Source organism: Miniopterus schreibersii (assembly GCF_964146895.1).
Source record: "Miniopterus schreibersii genome assembly, chromosome: X".
Taxonomy (NCBI): Eukaryota; Metazoa; Chordata; class Mammalia; order Chiroptera; family Miniopteridae; genus Miniopterus; species Miniopterus schreibersii.
Genome location: NC_138104.1, coordinates 98,713,290 through 98,734,752, shown reverse-complemented (window position 1 = coordinate 98,734,752; position 21,463 = coordinate 98,713,290). Strand labels below are relative to the sequence as shown.

Sequence of the window (21,463 nt, the reverse complement as noted above, 5' to 3'; positions counted from 1 at the left end):
GCCTTCTACAGTTAATGTTACAGTCTCCTTATATTATATATGCTTTAGAAGTTCAAATTCATGCTCGTTTTCTTTGGCTCAAGACTTTCTTCTCTGGTTTTTCTGAGAGAAATTAAAATATGGGAGGAAAGTTGGCCAGCATTTTTATGTCCACATGTCAGTTCTTCTGGGTTGTCTTCAGAAATATGTATTCCTGTTGAGTTCTCATGTAAAATTCAAGCTGAGAGGAATTGATTTAATTCCTCTGTGCCTACATTTTACTGGGCTGAAGACTTAAACAAGCAGTGAAATAGAGTCTGGAAGAAAAATTCAAAAACCTTTCTTTTTGTACTTTAATTTTGAAGACTAACAATATGTCCTTGATAATTGTAACCTGACATTGAAGTGAGGACTAAGACTAATTTTCTCTTGTGAAATAAGGTGTGTAATTGAAATACACTTGTGTAAATGTAGCCATCATTTTCTGATTGGTGGTAATAGCTTTATTGAAGGCAGAATATTGTAGATATAGCAAATTAATGTTAACAACATGATTTTAAAGAAATAAGCAGAAACACAGATTGCATGTACTGACTGCTTGATAACCCTACCAGCTGCTTGAGTTTCTTCACAATGTATACAAATGATTAAACAAATACAAATAGGTAGCTGTTAGGAATGTTTTTACTTTCTTTTAACTTTTTTATTTTGCATAATTTCAAATGTAGATATACTAAAGTGGCTAATATAACAAACCCCTATCAGATAGCCCCAATGATTTTGTGTTATCCATATCCTCTCTCACCCCAGATGATTTTGAAGCAATTACCAGATTGTTTCAATTGAAAATACAGGGTTGGCAAAATTAGGTTTACAGTTGTGAGTCCATGAAAGAGTTTATTCTTTATTAATTATTGTATTCTTTTCCATATGAACAACTGTAAACCTACTTTTGCCTACCTCTGTATTTCAGAATGTATCTCTAAAGATAAGAACTCCTTTAAAAACATAATCACATAGTATGGGGAAGGCCTGGGAGTGGGGGGCATGCAGGTTGGAAGGGATCTATGGGAGAAAAAGGGGGACATCTGTAATACTTTCAACAATAAAGATAAATTAAAAAAACAAACAAAAAGAAAAACATAACCACAAATCATTTGCACATGTTAAAAAACAAGAACATGAATTCCTTAATATTATCAAGTCTTCATTGTTCAGATTTCCCTGATTGTCTCCCAGATGCCTTTTTTAAAAAATTTAGTTTGATCAAGGTCAAGAGGGGTTTATATACTATAATTAGGTGATGTCTCTTTTTAAAAAACGTATTTCTAAATATCTTTATTTAGGTACTCACATACCATAAAATTCACCCATTTAAAGTGTACAATTTAGTGGTTTTAGTATATTCACATTATATTCACAATCTACATTTTTTTAAAAAAAATTGTATCTTCGTGTGTTTTTAATGTACAGATCTTTTATAAACATGGTTGAACCTTTTTTTTATATATGATTAAGAGTCAGCTGCATCTATTTCTGTGAACTCTCATAGCTCTACCCATTTTTATATTGGGTTACTCGTCTTTATTTTATAAAGATCTATGTATATTTGGTGTGCTACTCTTATATCCCTGATATATCAGTGCTGTGTGTAAATGTAATTTTCTGGACTGAGAGACTTAATAACAAGTCTGAATTCGTGTTTTGATGTTTGACTGCTGACAGCTTTTAAGCCTCTCTTCTCCCTTGTGTGCCCCTCATGTGGCTCCCCAGCAAGGTATGAAAATGGTTGGAGAAAAAGGAAAGGAGGCTGGCTTGGGGTTTCTACAGTGGTTGGGGGTGGAGCTGTGCTGAGGGTTCCAGCTCATGATTTGAACTTTTGTCAGTACCAAATGAGGAAGCACTGGGTCTTTCTCATTAGCTTCCCCTTTTGGCAGGGGGCAGCCAGGGCACAACTGAACTTGTTAGCAGTCGGCTTCCCTATGCGCTCTACCTGACCTCTCTGGGGCACCATGCTGTGGCAGTCTCTACTCTCTGAAGGCCACGCCAGGTCTCTAGCTATGAGTTTGGGCCTAATGTGATTTAGAGAAAGGATGTCAAGGCGGGAAAAGAAGAATGACATGAGGGACATTGTCTATATAGCTGGTAAATAGGCTTTCAAGACATTTCTGACAAATGTTTGGACAAGGTAGTTGCTTTGATGGCCGAAAGTCATATGTCAGGATTATTTCCAGGATACTTTTGGGGAGAAGGCTCATGGGTTTATAGGGCCCTTTGCCTTTGATCCATAATAATCTATTAAAGGAAAATAGGTCTGCTTTAGAGTCCATTATAATTCATTGTTTTAATGCCAATTAAAAGACATAATTGCCATGGAATGACTCTTGACTTTATCAGCTTAAAATAGAGGTTGGGTCTTTGATTTGACTATTCTATGTGTTCAAATTGAGGCTTTTGAACTGTGAAACTGTTCTGAGACCTGAAAGCATAAACATTTCAATCTCAATAATAGTTGGGTCCAACATTTTAAGTGCAGCTGGAACTTAAGTGCAGTTCTATAATATTTCGCCTTCCCTTTGCTCCTTTCCAGTTATTCATAACTAGGTTAGTTAAAACAGTATTAGAATGAATATATGATTTTAAATTGATATTGGTAAATTTACAATGATTAAAGAAAGTAGCAAGAGGTTCTGGATAAGTTTCTCAAAGAGCCACCAAAGAGCTTAAATCTCACCAAAACTTTCTTGCCCAGCCGGTGTGGCTCAGCGGTTGAGCATCGACCTATGATCTGGGGGATAGAGGTTTGATTCCTGGTCAAGGCATGTGCCAAGGTTTCTGGCTCGATCTCCAGCTGGGGGCTTGTGGGAGGCAGCCGATCAATGACTCTCTCATCATTGATGTTTCTCTCTCTCCCTCTCCCTTCTTCTCTCTGAAATCAATTAAAAAAAATAATAAACCTTTCTCAAGAGGCCTGTCATATGTCTGTGTGATGAGATTAATGGTGTTAATTTTCTTCCTTTGGCTATTTTCTACCATGATTGTGCGTTACTTTTTAAAAAATTTTCTTATATGTTTTTATTGATTTCAGACAGAGGAAAGGAGAGGGAGAGAGAAAGATAGGAACATCAATGATGAGAGTCATTGATCAGCTGCCTTCTGCACGCCCCTACTGGGGATCGAGCCTGCAACCTGGTCATGTGCCCTGACCGGGAATCAAACCGTGACCTCGTTCATAGATCGACATTCAATCACTGAGCCACACTGGCAGGGCGTATATCAGTTTTTTATTAAAAGTGCTTGACAGATTTTTACTTTAATAATTTCAAAATTTGTCTTTTGAATTTTTAGTTAAATTTTACACATTTTCAGTAAAAATGAAGCAGGAATTAATTGATATAATTTGCATGTCATAATAAGTATTATGTCATTGCTTCTTTTACCCTATTCTAATTTATGTATTCTTTTAAATGATGTTCACATGTTGTTTTTAGCCACATGATTTGTAGTTGCTTTAATTAATAAATGTTGTGTTTGTGGTTAGATGGTAGGGATTGTTGAAAGAAAAAATGGTGATTCATTGACATTAAATATAAAAGCTGCTCTAGATATTAATTAATGATTTATTTAAACAATGGCTGTTGACAGGTTCAGTGGCCAAGAACTTCTTCACCAAATCAAAGCTTTCAATTCCAGAACTCTCCTATATATGGTAAGTACAATTAATGCCACATGGTATGCTACAGTCATTCATATTCATTCTTTAGTTCCTATTGTTGCATTTTAAAAGTCTTATTTTTTAATGGTTTTTTAACAGACTAACAGAGTGAATAGAATTTAAATTTTTGTTGTTGTGAAAATTAAATAAGTTATGTGAAAATCACAATTAATAGTGTCTGGCACATACTGCACACTGTATGTATTAGCTATTATTTAAAAAGTAATTTCCTAATTATCATCTTCATCTAGATTCCTTTTCAGTCTAAGCAATTGTGTGGGCATATGAGAATTTCCATCTTGTGTATTTTATTTTGAGATTTTTCTGCTTGGTGTGATGCAAGCAACCAGAGGACCTTGAAAAGCTATTTTTTGTAATATTTTATGAGGCCAGGTGGAAAGAAGGTCCACAAATGTTTTGGAATGAAGTTAAATTTGCCTATTCTCGCTTCCTAAATTTGGCTGGTGTTTATCAGCTGGGCCCTCGTTCAGACTTGCAGCTGTGGCATGCGCTGCACCTTGCTGCCGAGCTGGCCACAGCCCTGGCTCCAAAGGGCGGTGCGAGGACGGTCCAGATGGCTCCACTTGCGTTTATGAAGACGCTTGGTGCCTCCATAAACTCCCGGCTGCGTGTGGGCTGTTCTTCCTCACAACTGGGCAGCAGACTGTGCTGCTATAAATATATAATTAAAACATTGGAATATTTATGTAGAACTTTTTTCATGAGATTTACTGAAATGATAGCATTTTGTCATGTTTTGTGCATTTTATTGCAAAACAATTGCAGTAATCCTTGTGCGTGCCAGTGTACCTGGGATCCTGAGCTAGATTTATTCATCAGCATATATTCTAGCATAATTTTTTGACTACAAGCCTTATATTAGATTTTAAAGCTAGGGAACAAAGAAATTATCATTTTCAAAAGCATACAATCTGTTTTGGCAGAATTCCCAGTCTTACCATAATTGGCATGAAGCTTCCTATCTTTTTGTGGGGACATATACATAAAAGCTGAATGGTATTCTCTCCATCCAGTGTTGGCAGCAGTCCCCCAATTCCTCAGACTGGGGAGCTGCTATTTTAGGGCTGGTACATTCTAAATATTTGAGGGGGAGGAGGATGTGAATGGAACTTACCTTTGATATTCTTTCTTTCAAATAGTAACACTTTTCTGGTACGTTTTTATATATCTTATCTCTCTACTTGTCCTAACACAAGTATACTTGTCTCTCTGTACACAGAAGAGACTGGTTGAGCTTAGAGGGTCTTAGTTACTTTGGCAAATAGGCTTCTTTTGTGCTGAGTAAAGAGGTCTGTGCCTTTCAGTGGGAAACAATGACTGAAGCAAAGATAAGCCTTTTCCAGACTCTCCCTTTCTTCCTTTCTGTCTTATCTGGTTCCAGCCTTCCCTAGTTGCTAGTTTTATCTGAAAACATAATTCATCCAGTATTTATTGAGCTTACTTATATTTTCCCAGGAGGGGATTCTCAAGCAAATTTTTGATGCAACATTTGTGCGACTCAAAAAGTTCAAGGTTTTTCCTTAAAGCTGAAAAAATGAAGCGCTCATTCCTGAGCTCCAGTAACTGTGTAATGGCTGGGAGAACTGCAAAAGTGCCAGGGCCCAGCCCTTCCTCTGACTATTTTGAGCACAAAGTCAAGAGCTCTTCACACCACACATTTACTGAATGGCTATGGCTATGGAATTCTGGGCATCATTTTACCTTTTGTGCCATAGTTGCTTGTCTTGTGTAATTAGCATTGTAAAACAGACCTGCCAGAGAACCTGAAGAATTTAAATTTTTATTTATAAAGTACTACTGATCCCAGTGCTGTCAGTCATACTTTTTCTTCCTCCAAGTGGCCGCCTGAGATTTCATATGGGTTTGGGGACTCGGCAGGGTTACCACCAGAGAGCCTGGGAATTGTATTTGCGTGTTCGGTATTCATGACATCTGTTATATTTAGGGAACTTAGTGATGCTGACTGCGATGGAGCCCTGACCCTGCCTGAGTTCTGTGCTGCATTTCATCTCATTGTGGCCCGGAAGAACGGCTACCCACTGCCCGAGGGCCTCCCTCCAACTCTGCAGCCAGAGTACCTGCAAGCAGGTAAGGCCTCATCTTAGATCCTGAATCCTAGACATTTTCCATCCAGGCCTTATAAGAAACTTGTTTCTTTAACTGTCCAGACACTTTGGGAAGTCCTTTGGGAAGTCCTTTGGACTTCCCAATAAAGGTTAACCAATAAAGGATATTGGTTAATATCCTTTAACCAATATTAGACTTTCACATCTTATGAGTAATAGGATGATCTGGGTGTGAGTCATCTGTTATTTTCATTCTAGCACTATCTGGATGGATTTGAACCAAAGTCACTTACACTTTCATGAAAATTGTGATGTAAGCAGCTACTATATCTCCCAGCTGATATAAAATGAAGAGGAAGATCTTCCTTTATAGCCAAGTGCTGACTTGACGTCTTTAGGCACATCCTAGTGTCCCCAAGTGGCCTTGGGCAAGGAACTGAAATAAAACTGTTATACATAATGAAAAAGTAAAAAAAAGAAATTACATAAGCAGTGAAATCTGCAAAGTGCTGTAGTCTTAAATATACACTTGATGAATTTTTACATATGTATGCACCCATGTAACTGCAATCAGATAAAGATATAGAACATTCCAGCATACCAGAAGGTTGGAATAGAACTCTCTTTCTCATTAATAAAGTTACTCCACACACCCTTTGGATAGGAAAGAGTCATGGTGTATCCAACATTTATATCAATTCCTTTGGAAAACTGGACAAATTAGCAATTTCTCTTGCTCTTTTCAGAGGCAGTGGGCAATGATCTGATTTCTATTACTCGGAGAAGTATAGCTTCCATTGAAAGGGTCCAGAAACATCTGGTGCTTTCAACAACCTTTCTCACTTTTTAGGCAGACAAGGTCTCTCCAAAACCTGAGAGCTAGTCATGGATGATTATTGGCAAGAGGGAGCAGTGTCAAAAGAAAATGTGATTAGTCATTAATAGACTATAAGTTTTGTGGTTAGATCTGGAAAAGGCCTTAAATTATCTTATCTTGTCCTCTCCTCATAACGACACCAGATTCAAAGTGGTCAATGACTTATCTAAGTCAGTGTTGGGGTCTCTGACTCTTAAATAAAAAGTCTGTCATTTTTTGTATTAGGTAGTGAGAGGGTGGAGGGAGTTGAGCTGAGACTTGAAGGGAAGAGACCAAGTATGTGGCTGATGCCAGTGACAGGTAAACATATTAGGAAAGAGTGACCCATTCTGGAATCCTCCTTAAAAGGTCCCATCACATGTATGAAGGGAGGCTTCAGAGAGCAAAAGTTACTACCCATTTCAGAGCTTGGGCTTTGCTAAAAGCAGTTGCTTTCTGACTACAGCATGCTATAACTTCAGCCTGCTACCCTTCCTTACAGGTTGGGGAAGACCCTCAGGGGTCTTCAGGAACTAGTGTGCAATTGGGCATCATGACAAACTGCTCTCTTTCTTCTTTGGTGTCTCTCCCTCTCTGTTCTTCCCTCTCCTCATCTTCTTTTCTCTCCCTCTCCCACACTCTCCCCCTCCCTCTTTCCCTCCCTCTCTCTTTCTTGGATTGAGACAAAAGAGCACCAATATTCCTTGGGCTATCTTGGCAACTGCATGGCTCCCATTACCAAATCAGTGCATGGTCATCCAGGAACCCCTTCTCCTTGAAGTGGGGCCGTGTGGGGCTTTGTCTCTCTCTAATGGAGATGAGCTGCTGACCAAAGGGCCAAAGTGTGCTCCAGAGCTATTTAGTTATATTTAATACCGTCACTGTTTCCTCTTGTAAGCCCTGGGGAGTCCTGGGTCACTTCATCTCCCATGCCCACACTTAGCTTTCTGTTTTGGGGTCTTTTTAAATGCTATTTTATTCTGATGCAGTATGGCTGTGGAACCTATGCCAGTTGTCCTGATTCCTTGTTCGAGAAGTCACTTTGTAGGTGTCCAGGTGTTTTTATGGGCTGTTTCAAAAGTCACTGATAAAATTTTTACAAATCGGAAAGCCCTGAGCAAAAAATGTGTTAACAGTGGAGAAGTAGCCTCTTGGTTCCCTTACTGCTGCAGATGGCTGCTTTTGCCTTGCTTATGCAGTAGAGGGGAGTCTGTGAAGTAGAGCGCCAGCCATGAGGCATGTCACTTAATTTGGAAGGAAGCCCCTTGTTTCTTCCTGGTCTTCTGTGAAAGCTGTCAGCATGCATTTATACAGAAAAAACTGAGGAATCCATCACATACCCTTCAATTAAACAAAAATTGCACACCATTTCCAGTGCTTATAGGATCAATCTTAAATAATATTTATGTAATTCTAACAAAAAACATGAGAGACCTCATAAATCCCTATCAAACTCAATGACAGTATATTTTAGGCAAACCCTGAGGTTTAGATGTTACCTTAATGTTTTATCACCCTTGTTTATCTTTGTATACAACTCAAGAAAATGGCCAGGACTTTCTAGATCTTCTCTGTGCTTTTAGACGTTGAAATATGAGTGATCCTGTTGATTTGGAGGGTTCATTTTTACGGTATCCCTTTGGCTTTTTAAAAAACTTAGCTCCTGTTCCAACAGTTTTCTAATTGATCTGTATTTACTCTTTTAAAAAAATCTAATCCAGTTTTCAACAAGATTAGTGAAGAGTATAAATTTGGTTGATACCATGATGCATTCACAACTATATACGTTTGTTTTCAATAAAATAATGAAACAGGAATTGTTGTATCTGATTTCCCCCCGACAGTGAAAATTCAAGGGCAGAGTTGGAAGGAAATGTTGGATTATTTGGTGGCTTAAACGTAGGCCTTTTGATATTTTCATGTCTGGGTGACAGTAGATTCTGGTATAGATTTTTACCATAGTTTGTTAATAATATTTCAGTACTTACAATGAAAAGCACTGGGTTATCCTCTCTGGTCAGAATGCGGTATAAAAGAGAGTTCCTACCATCATGGAACTTGCTGGCAGTTAGAGGACTGACGTTAAATAAACTCAGGTATGCATAATTGGAGACAGTGATAGGTGCTCTAAAGGGGAAATACAGCTGCAGTAAGAGGATGCGTGACCTTAAGGAAGACTTCCTTAAATGTTTGAGCTGAGACAGGAAGGATGAGCTAAGGGCTGTGTAGGTGAAGGAGGGGGAAGAGTGGCCTCTGGCGGAGCCGGCAGCAGGTATGTTGCAGAAGCCCTGAGGTGGGGGACTTGGAACATGGGAGGTATGTAAAGTTCAAGTCACAGTGGCTGGAGCGCAAAGAGCCAGGGCCGGAGGGGATGGGATGAGGCTGAAGAAGGTGGGGCACAAATCTTGGGCAAATGACGTAAATGTGTTTCAAACAGGAACTGACACAATCAGACTTGCTGTTTGAAAGGATCCTGCTGGTTGCGGACCACAGGACAGGTTTTGAGGAGCAAGGGTGGAAACAAGACCAGGTTATGGCAGTAGTCCAGTCAGGACCTGCAGGGAGGCTGGCACTAGGGAGGTGACAGGGGAGATGCAGAGATGAGGACACCCTGGAGGGACATTTAGCAGTTGATGGCATTTGTAGTTTTTGAAAGTGTTAGCTTTTTACCCAGCATGACTGCCTCATGATAAGGCATTAGTCATGGAATTCTAGTGAGATTACTGATAAACCAGAAAGAGAAATCTTATCTCTGTTAAAACTGTTCTTGGGGCTAGATTGAGAAATAGTACTTGGAAAAGTGTTTGCTGTTTTTACCAAGAAAAGAGTGAGACCACCTGGAATAGTCAGAAAAATCACTAGGGCCCATGGTTTGCCGACCTGATATCAGTGAAATTCAGTCCAGAGTAAGGAAATGAACAATTTAAGCTACTTATACTCAACTGTCTATGGTAGCTGTTACTCACTGGCCAGTATTTTACTGCAGAGGGAAGTTGGTATTTCAAACCTGGTGGGGATGGGAAAGTGAGAAAGAATTAACAACGCCAATTCATTTTAAACACTTGATTCAAAATTTTTTTTTTAAAACATGGTGAAAAGATTTCCTAGACCCAGCTCCAACCTGTACATGTGGAGGCTTCCCCACACCAACAAACAGTTCTTGTGTCTGAGAACTCAACTCAATCCTGACACTAACTAGAGATAGAATCACATTCCACAGGTAAAAGGCTCCACAAGACGGCCCTTCATTTCAGACGCCAGTCATAAGTCCAGGTTGTTACCTGTGCTTCTGACCAACTGGCTATAAATTAGAGGCTTTCGCAACACCCTCCTCGGGTTTGATTAATTTGCTAAAGTTTACTCACTAGATTACTGATTTATTACCAAGGATATTAAAGGAACAACCTGATGAAGAGACGATGCAGAGATACAAAGGGTGAGTGGAAGGTTAACGTGGTGGGTGGGCAGGCTAAATAGCCATCTTAGACAGTGGATAAAGAAAAATTGAATTTATCTAAGGAAGGGGGATAGGGATATCCAAAGGGAAGGGCTACATAGCACTGAGTCAAGGGGTATTGGATCCATGATGGCAGCAAAAATATACTAGGGGCAGTGAAACGAGGAAGGTGCATGGAAGAACTAACCGGAGAGCCCAGGCTGGGCTGCTTCGGGGATCTTGGAGACAGGTTCAGGGGGTAAGCCTGGGGTGAGCTGCTGCTGCCCATTGCTCCCCCCAATTGCAAGTCTTGTGGGGTCCCCTTGGAGGGAAGAAGGGGGATGGCACTGGCGTGCTCCCCTGGTGGGGAGCGAGACCTGGGTCCTTTGTCCTGAGCATATTTACCTCTTTCAGCTGGAAATCTTAGGGGTGGTCTCAGGGGAAGTGTCTCAATAGAACATTCATCAGTTTTCCAGGTGCGCTCTTTTAAGGCCATGGTCTCCACTGATTGGTCCGTGCCAGGGCAGGGGGTCATTAGTCAAGGCAGCTGGTCCTGAGGCAGCCCTGGCACCACTTGTCTGGTTTTGCTGCTTTTCTGGGCCTGGAGCTGAAATACAACAGATGCCTAGATGTTATCTTTAGGGAGGAAACACTCAGGGGGTCTAAACTTCATGACAGTCATATGCTAGGGGAGGATAAGTTACCCTGGGGACAAGGTTCTTGTTTTCCCAGTTTTGTCTCTTGCTAGGCATCCGGGGCTTCCCTCCCTGGTGAGTTTCTGTACCCTAGTTTCTGTACCTGGCCCATCTAACAGTGAGGTCCTGGACAAAGGAGCTTTTGTCCCCACAGAGCTTGGGGCCCAACACTGTGGCACATGGAAGCTCTCCGAAAAAGGGACCTACTAGCTATCCTTTTGGGTTTTTATGAAGACTTCATTACATAATCATGATTGACTAAGTCATTGGCTGTTGGTGATTGATTCAACCTCAAGCCTCTCTCCTTCCTGGGAAATAAGAGGCTGGGGCTGAAAGTTCCAATCCTCTAACCACAGGGCAACCTGGCCAACATCCTTTGGTGAGTTTCAAAAGTCATCTCATTAATAAGCCAGGCAGAGAAAGACAAACATCACATGATCTCACTTATATGTGGAATCTAAAGAACTTAATAAACTGATGAACAGAATAGATTCAATGACATGGAAGCATGGATCAGACTAACAAATGTCAGAGGGCAGGAGGAGGGTGGGTGGGTGGAGGGGGAGAGAGTAACCAAAGAATTTATATGCATCTATGCACAACCCAAGGACACGGACAATGGTGGGGAGAGGGATGGGATGGGGTGGAACGGGTCATTGGGGAGAAAAAGGGACATCTGTAATATTTTAAACAACAACAAAAAATTAATTAAAAAAAAATAGTCATCTCATTAACATAACAGGAGACATCATTGTTGCTCTCATTACTTAGGAAATTCCCAGAGGTTTGGGAGCTCTGTGTTAGAAATGGGAATTAAGACCAAATATATATTTTTATTATAAATCATAATATCACACATGGCATTAAAAATTTGATTTCTTAATAGCTGGTCTTGACAAATTTGATTTGTAGGTTCTATTTATTGTCTACCCCAATCTGCTTTTCCTCTTTGGAATATTGACAAATTTTCTAATTGTTGAGACATTTTTTTCGTAATTACTTGGTGACAAAGTGGTGAAACAATCCACTTCTAAGAAATAGCGTCAGTTGCCTGGCCGGGCGTGGCTCAGCAGTTGAGCATCGACCTAGGATCCAGGAGATCGAGGTTCGATTCCCGGTCAGGGCACATGCCCGGGTTGCGGGTTCGATCCCCAGTGACTCTCTCATCATTGGTGTTTCTATCTCTCTCTCTCCCTCTGCTGCCCTCTCTCTGAAATCAATAAAGATATATATATAAAAAAAGAAATAGCATGAGTGTTAATTGTTAGCTTACCTAGTAGTATGATTTTTCCTCATGCTGATCCAGTCAGCCTCCCAACTAACAGCCCTTGTCACTGTTCTGTGTTAGAAATTCATAACGCGATTATTTCCTGTCTTGTAAACCAGTAAGAACCTGTGCTCTTACTTTTGTTATTCCTTCTAACCAAAAGAAAGGACTATTTTATTAAGTTTTCTTGGGCACATATTATCATAAGATCTTGTCTATTTCCAACAAGAATAGCTAAAATGTAGTATTTCCTTAGTTAATGTTCATAGTATTAAAACTATCACCATAGTTACTACTATTTAAAAATTATGCTAGTAGCATAGTTAAAACTTAAGTGTTGTGATAGTAATGGCTAATGTGGAAAATGACTATGTTACAACATGAAATGCTAAAAGGATGGACCTTCTAGCAGGACGGCTGGCGATTCAAGTGCCTGCTCCGCCACTCACCAACTATATGGCCTTGCTTAACTTCTGGCTCCTCAGTTTCAGCATGTGGAAGTGGGGATGGTAGGAGCTCCAGGTTGTATATGTAGAAAACTTAAAATACTAACTCAGCGTGATGCGCGCCGTAAGCAGTACATAGGAGCCAGCTGATTCTGTTGCTGTATAGGAAACAGCGCCTGGTATGACTGTTGGTATTCTTTTGTTTCTTCTTAGCCTTTCCTAAGTCCAAGTGGGAATGTGCGTTATTTGATTCTTATTCTGAGTCCACGCCAGCAAACCAACAACCCCGGGACTTGAATCGGATGGAGGTAAAAGATCTTTATATGGTAATTAGTTAAGGCTGTATTTAGAATTAAATCCATTAGCCTATGTGCTTTACAAACTCTGGAAAATCCACTTTTATAACATTTTCTCTTCATAGTTAGCGCTTACTTTGGGGCTCATCCTTTCAAATCTAGACACCAGATACATTTATAATGATCTTTTTTCTTTTCTCCCTAAAACTAGATTTGGTGAAATAAGCAAAATAGTCTCTTGACTTTTTAGAGGGGAAATTGAAGTATAGCCAAACTAAGCCTGAAAAATTTTAGCCAAGTTATTTACTTTAACCAGTCTTTAATTCAGAAATAAACATTGTAAAGCTGTATTTTTAGTAGCTGAGAATTAACAAAATATAATGAACCAGAACAGTTTTGAGAGGAGGTTTGAGAACTATATATGAGGGACCTAAACCACATTCAAAGCTGCCTTCTCCCTCAGGGTTTTTAGCTTTTGGACCAGATGAAGACTAATTTGGATGATCCCCAAGAGAAACCCAAATTCCTTCCATGGTGGGCCATTGATGTAGGGTCTTAGCCATGTGCTTAGTGGTCCTTCAGTATGTGTCGATAAATGGTTGTTATGGTTGTTGTTAATTTCACCACTATCATCATCATCATCATCATCATCATGATTGCGATGATGACAGCTTTTGTTACCTGCTGTTCCTTTCCTAAAAGAAATCTGGAAATGTTTAATAAATGCAGGTTTATTTGTAGGCTCCTATTACAGTTCTCTGACCCCAGTTAAAACCATCGCAAGATGATAGAAGTCAAAGGCGGTGTACAGGGCCATTTCTTTAAGTTCTTGTAACTATGTGTGATTATTCTTTTCCTGCTCCTACAGAGCTCCCTCTGGTAGCAGCTCTCTTGGCTTCTCTGCTGCTCTTTCTTTGAGTCCTAGCCTCCATGTTACTTCCCTCAACAGATTTCTACTTGTGGGAAAAAGATGTAATGAAAAATGATTTCAGGAGGAGTGATGTGCTTTTGAAGAGTTTTGGCCTTTTAAACTTCTTTTTCTGTATATTACATATGATGGAGAAACATACAACAATAATTAGCCACTTTTGATGGCCCTCAGTCTACTGTGGGGCTGCTGGCAGTGCCTGGAGAGGCTTTTCTGTCAGGCCAGGACACATAACCTTCATAGCCCTTTTATGCAGTTGCCCTGGTTTTTGTTTGTTTTTGCCATGACTCCCCCTGCTTGTGTAAAATTATGAGGCTGTTAGGTGATTTACTAAAAAGTGCCATAAATTCTTATTCTTGCTAGATAAATGTTTTGTTCCAGCTTGCCATGCTGTTAGATGTTCTTGGCCCTTCCAACAGAGACAAATAAATTTTTTTTGGAGAAATTAATTACTGACACGCACGCAGACCTTATGTGAAGCTAAGTTTTATATCCTTTTATATCCTTTAACTGGTTACTTTGAGGGGGCAGGTTAAAAGCTACCTAGTCTTTGCTTTGTCTTGTCGAAACAAAAAAGCAAAAGAAAACAAAAAACTCTTTCCCAACAAAATTGTTATTTTTGGGGGCCGGGTGCTTTTAGCTAATGATGTAATAAACAAAATTCAGGGATGAAGTAATAAGGTTAATTGATGGTTTGGCCATTTGAGCAGTATAGGTCAGACTTTAATAGCTAATGATTAAATATTCCATGTTCTTCTAAACTGTTTCATTCATTGTTCTTTCTGCAACTTTTTAATCTTTCATGAATATGTGCATGGAGTTTAAATAGATCTTGGTTCAGCCCTGTGAGGGTGATTCCATATCACCCTCAGGTGTTTGTGTTTTGAATGAAGCTGTAGCTGATTTAGCTCATGAGAAGTTTGCTCAGCAGTGTATCTTTTTCTAAAGACAGCAGAGCTGTAATCATGTTCCATCGAGAATTAAAGATTATAATTTCAGGCATACTGCTCTTGAGCAGGGTTTCTTAGATTACTGGATTTCTTTCTTTTGTGTACAGCTTTACTGAGATATAATTCACATACCATACATTTAAACATACAATTCTGTGGTTTTTAGTATATTAAAAGCTGTGCAACCACCACTATAGTCTAATTTTAGAGCATTTTCATCACCCCAAAAAGAAAGCCTGTATTCATTAAGTCATTCACTATTCCCCCTCACCCCAGCCTCTGGTAATCACTAATCTATTTTCTGTCTCTGAATTTGCCTATTCTGGACATATCATATAATAATGCGGTCTTTTGTGACTGGCTTCTTTCACTTAGTTTAATGTTTTAAAGTTCATTCATGTTCTATCAGTGCCTCATTCCTTTTTATTGCTGAATAGTATTCCATTGTATGGATATGCTACATTTTGTCTGCCCATTCTTCTGATGATGGACATTTGAGTTGTTTACACTTTGGGGCTGTTAGAAAAAAATGCTGCTATGAACATTCATGTACAAGTTTTTTTAAAAAAGTGTGTTTTTATAGATTCCAGAGAGAGGAAGGGAGAGGAAGAGAAAGATAGAAATATCAATGATGAGAGAGAGTCATTGATCGGCTGCCTCCTGCACGCCCCCTGCTGGGGATCGAGTCCGCAGCCCAGACATGTCCCCTGACCGGGAACTGAACTGTGACCTCCTGGTTCATGGGTAGACACTCAACGACTGAGCCACGCTGGCTGGGCATGTACAATTTTTTGTGTGAACATGTTTTCAATTATCTTGGGTATATATCTAGTTGTGGAATTGTTGGATCATATTATAACTTGTGTTTAACTTTTTGAGGAACTATCAAACTGCTTTGCAAAGCAACTGCAGCATTTTATATTCCTCCACCAGCAATGTGTGAGGGTTCCAATTTCCCCACATCCTTCTAACATTTGTTGTAGTGTGTGTTTTTTATTTTAGCCATCCTGGGGGGAGTTAAAGTGGTATTTCTGTGGTTTTGATTTGAATTTTCTAATGACTAATGATGTTGAGCATCTTTTTGTATACTTATTAGCCATTTGTATATCTTCTTTGGTGAAATGTCTCTTTAATTCCTTTGTTTATAAGTTGGGTTGTTTATTATTGAGTTATGTGTTCTTTATATGTTCTGGATCTAAGTCCCTTATTACGTATATAATTTGTAAGTATTTCCTCTTTCTTTGTTTTTTCTTTTCCCTTTCTTGATAGCATCCTTTGTAACGCAAATGTTTATTTTGATGAAATTCAATTTATCTATCTTTTCTTGCTTGTGCTTTTGGTGTCATATCTAAGAAACCATTGCCTAATGTAAGGTCATGAAGATTTACTCCTTTGTTTTTTTCTAAGAGTTTTATAGTTTTAGGTCTTATATTTAGGTCTGTGATCTATTTTGAGTTAATTTTTGTGTATGCTGTGAGGAAGAGGTCTAACTTCAGATTCTTTTGTATGTGGATTATTAGTTATTCCAGCATCATTTATTGAAAAAGCAATTTCCCCCCATTGAATTGTTTTGTACCTTTGTTGAAGATCACTTGATCATAAATGTAAGGGTTTATTTATGGATTTTCAATGATATCCCATCTATATGTCATTATGCAAGTATGTATCACTTTGTCTTGATTACTGTAACTTTGTGGTAAGTTTTGAAATTGGGAAGTGTGAGTCCTTCAACTTTGTTCTTCTTTTTCAAGAATATTTTCACTGTTCTGGATTCCTTGCATTTCCATATGAAATTTAGGCCCTTCTGGCCAAATTCTGCAGAAAATCAAGAAGAATTGCACCGAATCTGTAGATGAGTTTGGGGAATAGTGCCATCTTAACAACATTAAGTTTTCTGATTCATGAGCATGAGATGTCTTTCCATTTATTTAGATTTTTAAAATTTCTTTCAACTCTTTTTTGGACTTCTTTTTATCTACATTTTCTACTCCTAAGTCATTTTCTTCTTCTAAGGATCAGGTTTATAATCTAGCTGGGAGAAGAAAATGGAAGAAAGGCACTGTCAAGATACATTCTTTGTTCCATTGGAGATAGTAAACTTTGAATAGGAAATTACATCTGGACACTTCATTGTAATGCCAAGAATGACCTGCCTGAGGATTAAATCCTAGATCAGATTACTACCAAGCAGTATACTATAACTCCATTCTTTAGGACAGTTAACCATTGTCACCCCAATAAATTTAATAAAGTATTAAAAATAAATAAATACCCCCCCCCCCCGAAGTACTGTTTATCTCTCTGGTTGTTTAGATTCCTAGAGGTAAACCAATTAATCTTTTGGAGCACCAGGTAGCTCCAGGAATTTACCCTACTTTAAGTTTTAAAATGTATCTTTATTTGATTTTTTGGATATGTTTAAAATAAAAAGAATATCAAAAGGCATATAGTGACAAGTCCTCCTCCCATCCCTTTCCTCTGTGTACCCAGTCACCCTTCAATTTTTTGATATCTTTCCAGAATTTGTTTATATATATATATAGCAAATATGAATATATGTTATTCTTTATTCTGTCAAAAGTCCTTGAGTGCATGTTAATTGAGCCTTTATAAGAAATAAACTTATAGCAAGTAGATTTTAAACAGAATTTGAAACTAACCAATACTTGATCAATTTGGGTATTCATCTTATTAGTGTAAGTGAAAACTTTTCTCATGAGTGAGTTAGGAGGAAATTTTGTTCTGCTCATCAGTAAAATTCTCTTATTCCAAAATAAGGAGGCTATTTGAATCAGGGTAGAACACACTCTGCTTAACCCACCTTATGGGGCCACTTGTCAGAACTTCTCTCTGCTTGTGAAAAAGTACATGAATGACTGAATGGACAAATGGTATAAGGTTCTCTGGCCTAATCCCACACGGGATTCAGATTTAATATGTGATCTATATATATGCCTTAATCTGAATTGTTACTTTTTCTCTATGCATATATCTATTTCAATACAAATTAACTTAGCCCTTACTAGGAATCTAAAAAAACAAAATAGTATTAAATGTCAGGGTTTATTGAAGACAGAAGTATTGGCTAGATATATAGCTTTTAAAACATTTTCATTATATGTGCACATCACTTAATTTCTATTCAACCTGTATAATTAATTTTCTTTCCTTTTCTAAGAAGTTATCTATTAAAGACATGGCTGACTTTCCTGTTCCTACCCAAGATATGACTGGTGATAACAAACAAGGTATGAAAAGAATGAGTTTTTTTCCTTTAGGGACATTCTGCCTTTGTTTTGTTTATCCACTTCTCTCAGAATGGTTGGCTTCTAGAGCATATGAACACATTTGGGTGGATTAAGTAGTTCAAATTGTTGTCCCACAACTATAGTTCATAAAGGAGTAACAAGAGCTTGAGTGTCCAAGCCCCCCCCCCCCAGCTCATTGGCCTCTTACTCACTGCTGATCCTCAGGCTATCCTGGCTCTTTACATTGGAATCTGGTTATACTAACTAGGAAATGACTGGAAGCTGAAAGAATTGAGAGTTTAGCACCTTATTTTGGCAGATGTGATCTCAGAGCATCAACATAAATGCACCTTTGTATACAGGTCTAGTCCATGACGAAATTATCTTCTGGATAGATTTTCTGTCCCTGGGCTTTATTACCTGTGACTGTGGGTGCGGGGTTGTGACGTCGAGCCCAGCAACAATTTGCCTACCTTACTGGGTGCATGAGTGCAGCACAGTGATCCATGTTATAGCTATCACCAAGCACAGAGATAAGTTGGCCTGGGAATATCTAGAAGAGCAGGAGGAACCCCCCCCACCGACTCCATACTTCTGTATAATGCTTCATAATCTATCACATTCTTTCTCATAAACTATCTTATCCAGCCCTCACAAAACTGAAGGGACGCTGGTATGTTCATCGCCTAAAATTCAGAGATGAGTAAACTGAAGTTCAGGCAGTAGGAATCATTTGCTTAGTAAGAAAAGAGAGAGGATACGAATCAAGATTTTCTAACTCTCAAGCCAGTCTTCCTTCTATTATTTATATTGATTTACTACCCATGAATGAGAGGCTTATCTGAAGAGACTAAAAATCATTGAAGCTATATCAGGTTCTATTGTTGAGACCTGCCATTGATGCAGCTTTGTATGGGAGTTAAACATGAAAAATAAGTTTTCTCTGAGGAAACAATAGTCGCATGTTTGGGAGAGGCAGGCAGAACTGGACATTGTCTACAGCAGCATGTACTCTGATTACCCTCTTTATTAATTAGTAGGGCTTAGCCTTGGCTGCACATTGGAATAACCAAGTGAATTCTAAAATACTGAAGCCTGGGCTTTACTCCAAGAGCGATTCTGATGTCACTGGTCCGGATGTCAGGAATGAAAGGGGAAATTGCTAATATTTCCTGGTAATACTTCTCTTAGCCACTAGAGGCGCTCTCTCCGGAAAGTTGAAAATAATTGCTTTGTTCTCTTGGGAGAACCTATTTCCATACTTTAAAAGTTCTTTATTGTTTTAGTAAGTGCTATAGCAGTTATAGAAGTTTGTAACACCATTTTCACAAGTGATGATTAGAGATTCTTTGTTTTAATGTAATGTGTCAGAGAAATAAAACATAATTTTTTTCTTTCTTTTCTTCTTTCTCTCTCTGTTCTTTAAAAACAAAACATCACTAGCTTTGAAAAGTACTACAGATGAAGCCTTACCAAAGGACACGCCTGAGGATCCAGGTAGGAGAAAACCACTTTAATATATTTATGTAATTATTTCTGATTAAAAACCCCCAGTCGTTTTAGTAAGTAGAAGAGTGGCACATCTGTGATAGAATGTATATTTCTCTCAAAATATTTGTCTTGTGTTTTATTACAAGGAAACCTTTTTGCTTTTTTTTTTTTTTACCCCTTCCCCCTTTTCAGGTATGAGAAGAGGGTGATTTCTTCTTAAGTTCTGAATTTAGGTTTTACTGGAACCTTTACTCAGTTTGAATTTAGTCTCATTGTTACTAAGTGTAAATTGAGAAAGCTTAGAGTTGAGAGGATTTCAACAAGCTATTTTGATATCTGTGTAGAATAAGGAGTTGATGGGGTAAATCAATTGGAGGCCTGCAGTTGAAATATCCCATTTCCAAAGCAAAAATCTCAAATATTTTTATTATACTTTACCACCAGGAAGGCAAGTAAATGTTCTTATACATGGAGTGGATTCCAAGGAGAAAAATAAAAGTTGTGTTTGCCCTGGTTCTTGAAGAGTTGGAACTGTATCTGTGAACCATGGAGATGGCCGGGCCTGTTTCCTCAGCTCTCTTGATGGACCTATCATTGAACCAAGATGAACCTAGTTAAAAACAAACTAGCTAGGGAAGGTGTTACTATTTGGAACTCTGGTTATGAGGACATGAAAGAAATTCCTGCTTTCTTTTTTATCTCTTAATATTTAATAAGTAAATCATGTTTGTTTTGGTTAGCTAACTGTTATCCCAGGCTTATTTGTTTAAAGTTGGAACAAAGGGGTCAATATAACATTGAGGCTTATGCTATAGTACATTACTTCCCAAGTGCGAAGTTCATTCAAGGTTTAAGGAGGAATAGAGGGAGAGGTGGGGAAGGAAGGAGAAGGAGGGAAGGTGAGAGGAGGAGGAGGAGGAGGAGAGAGACGAGAGAGACACACACACGATTGCACGAGAGAGCATATGAATGAAAATCTGTGTTTGATTTCAGATATGAGGCCTAAGAATCTGAATTTTAGGCAGCCCCCCAAGTGATTCTGATGTGTTGCCTATTTTGGTAGCAGCTACCTCTAGAAGACCATGTTAAGAAGTAGAAAATTGAGGTCATCCATGACTCTAAAAGTGGTAGGAATTCTCAAACCTAGTTTTGGCTTTTGAAACTGATTTGGATTCCTTTGTCATGGGGAAAATGCTCTATTTGTGTAGGAGAGATGCCTGAGGCAGGTTCTTTATAACCCTAATTTGTGGAGCTAAAGTGGATACATCCCAATTTTTGTAAACTTCATGTTATGATATTAGCAAAAGCTATTTAATATAGTGAGTTAAATTGCTGCTTCTCTAACAGCTTTTGAGGCTAATAGCTCTTCCTGTTTTTTCCATGAGCATCAAGTGTTCTCTGGGGTGAGCTTTAGACATCATTGTTAACATTCCTTCATTGAACAGGAAGTGGTGTCATCAGATAAAACCTCTCAAGGTGTGCCACAGTGTGTGAAGTACATCTGAATTTGTTTCACATTCTCCCTGGGGCATGCTGTGTGATTCCTGATTTGTTTTCCCACTGCTGCCCTTTTCTGGAGTGGATATGAGGGAATTGGGTTCCCAGCGGGAGACATAGGAGTTTCAAGGTGGTGGTTTCTAATTCTGGATGGCTGTCTGTGTCACGTGGACAGTTCACCTCAATTGAGTTGCTGTCTTTTGGAGAATTACATTCCAGGCTTACGTTCTTATCCCACATCTGTTTCTTGGAAAGATGGCCTGCCTGGAGTATTCTAGGAAGTTAGCATTCTTCTTCCCTTTCCCAGCTAAAGGAGAAGTGATGATCTGCCCATTGGCGTCTGCCAGGATTTCAACACAACGTGCCTTCACCCTTTTTGCGGATATTCACATGCTCCAAATGCTGAGCCTGACTTTCAGGGGCTCAGAGGCTGATGGGAGACTTAACTAGAATAGTGACCTCCAGCCTTTTCTGATCAGAAACCTGTGGAGACTTACCAAGACCTGCCTGGGATATGTTTTTGCAGGTGGAAGGAGAAGCACCTTTTTGCCCACAGTGGGTGGTGGTGATAG

At 38.9% G+C, this 21,463-nt stretch overlaps 1 protein-coding gene across 3 annotated transcripts in view; it reads left to right on the top strand.

The window, feature by feature from the left end:
• Positions 1-21,463, top strand: part of REPS2 (RALBP1 associated Eps domain containing 2) — a 172,563-nt gene that overhangs the window by 84,478 nt on the left and 66,622 nt on the right. For all 3 annotated transcript variants that reach the window (XM_081126456.1, XM_081126454.1, XM_081126455.1), the window contains 5 exons: positions 3,625-3,688; positions 5,661-5,803; positions 12,695-12,789; positions 17,834-17,903; positions 19,347-19,400. In XM_081126456.1, coding sequence (XP_080982582.1) covers positions 3,625-3,688; positions 5,661-5,803; positions 12,695-12,789; positions 17,834-17,903; positions 19,347-19,400 — 426 coding nt within the window. The remainder of the gene's footprint in view (positions 1-3,624; positions 3,689-5,660; positions 5,804-12,694; positions 12,790-17,833; positions 17,904-19,346; positions 19,401-21,463) is intronic.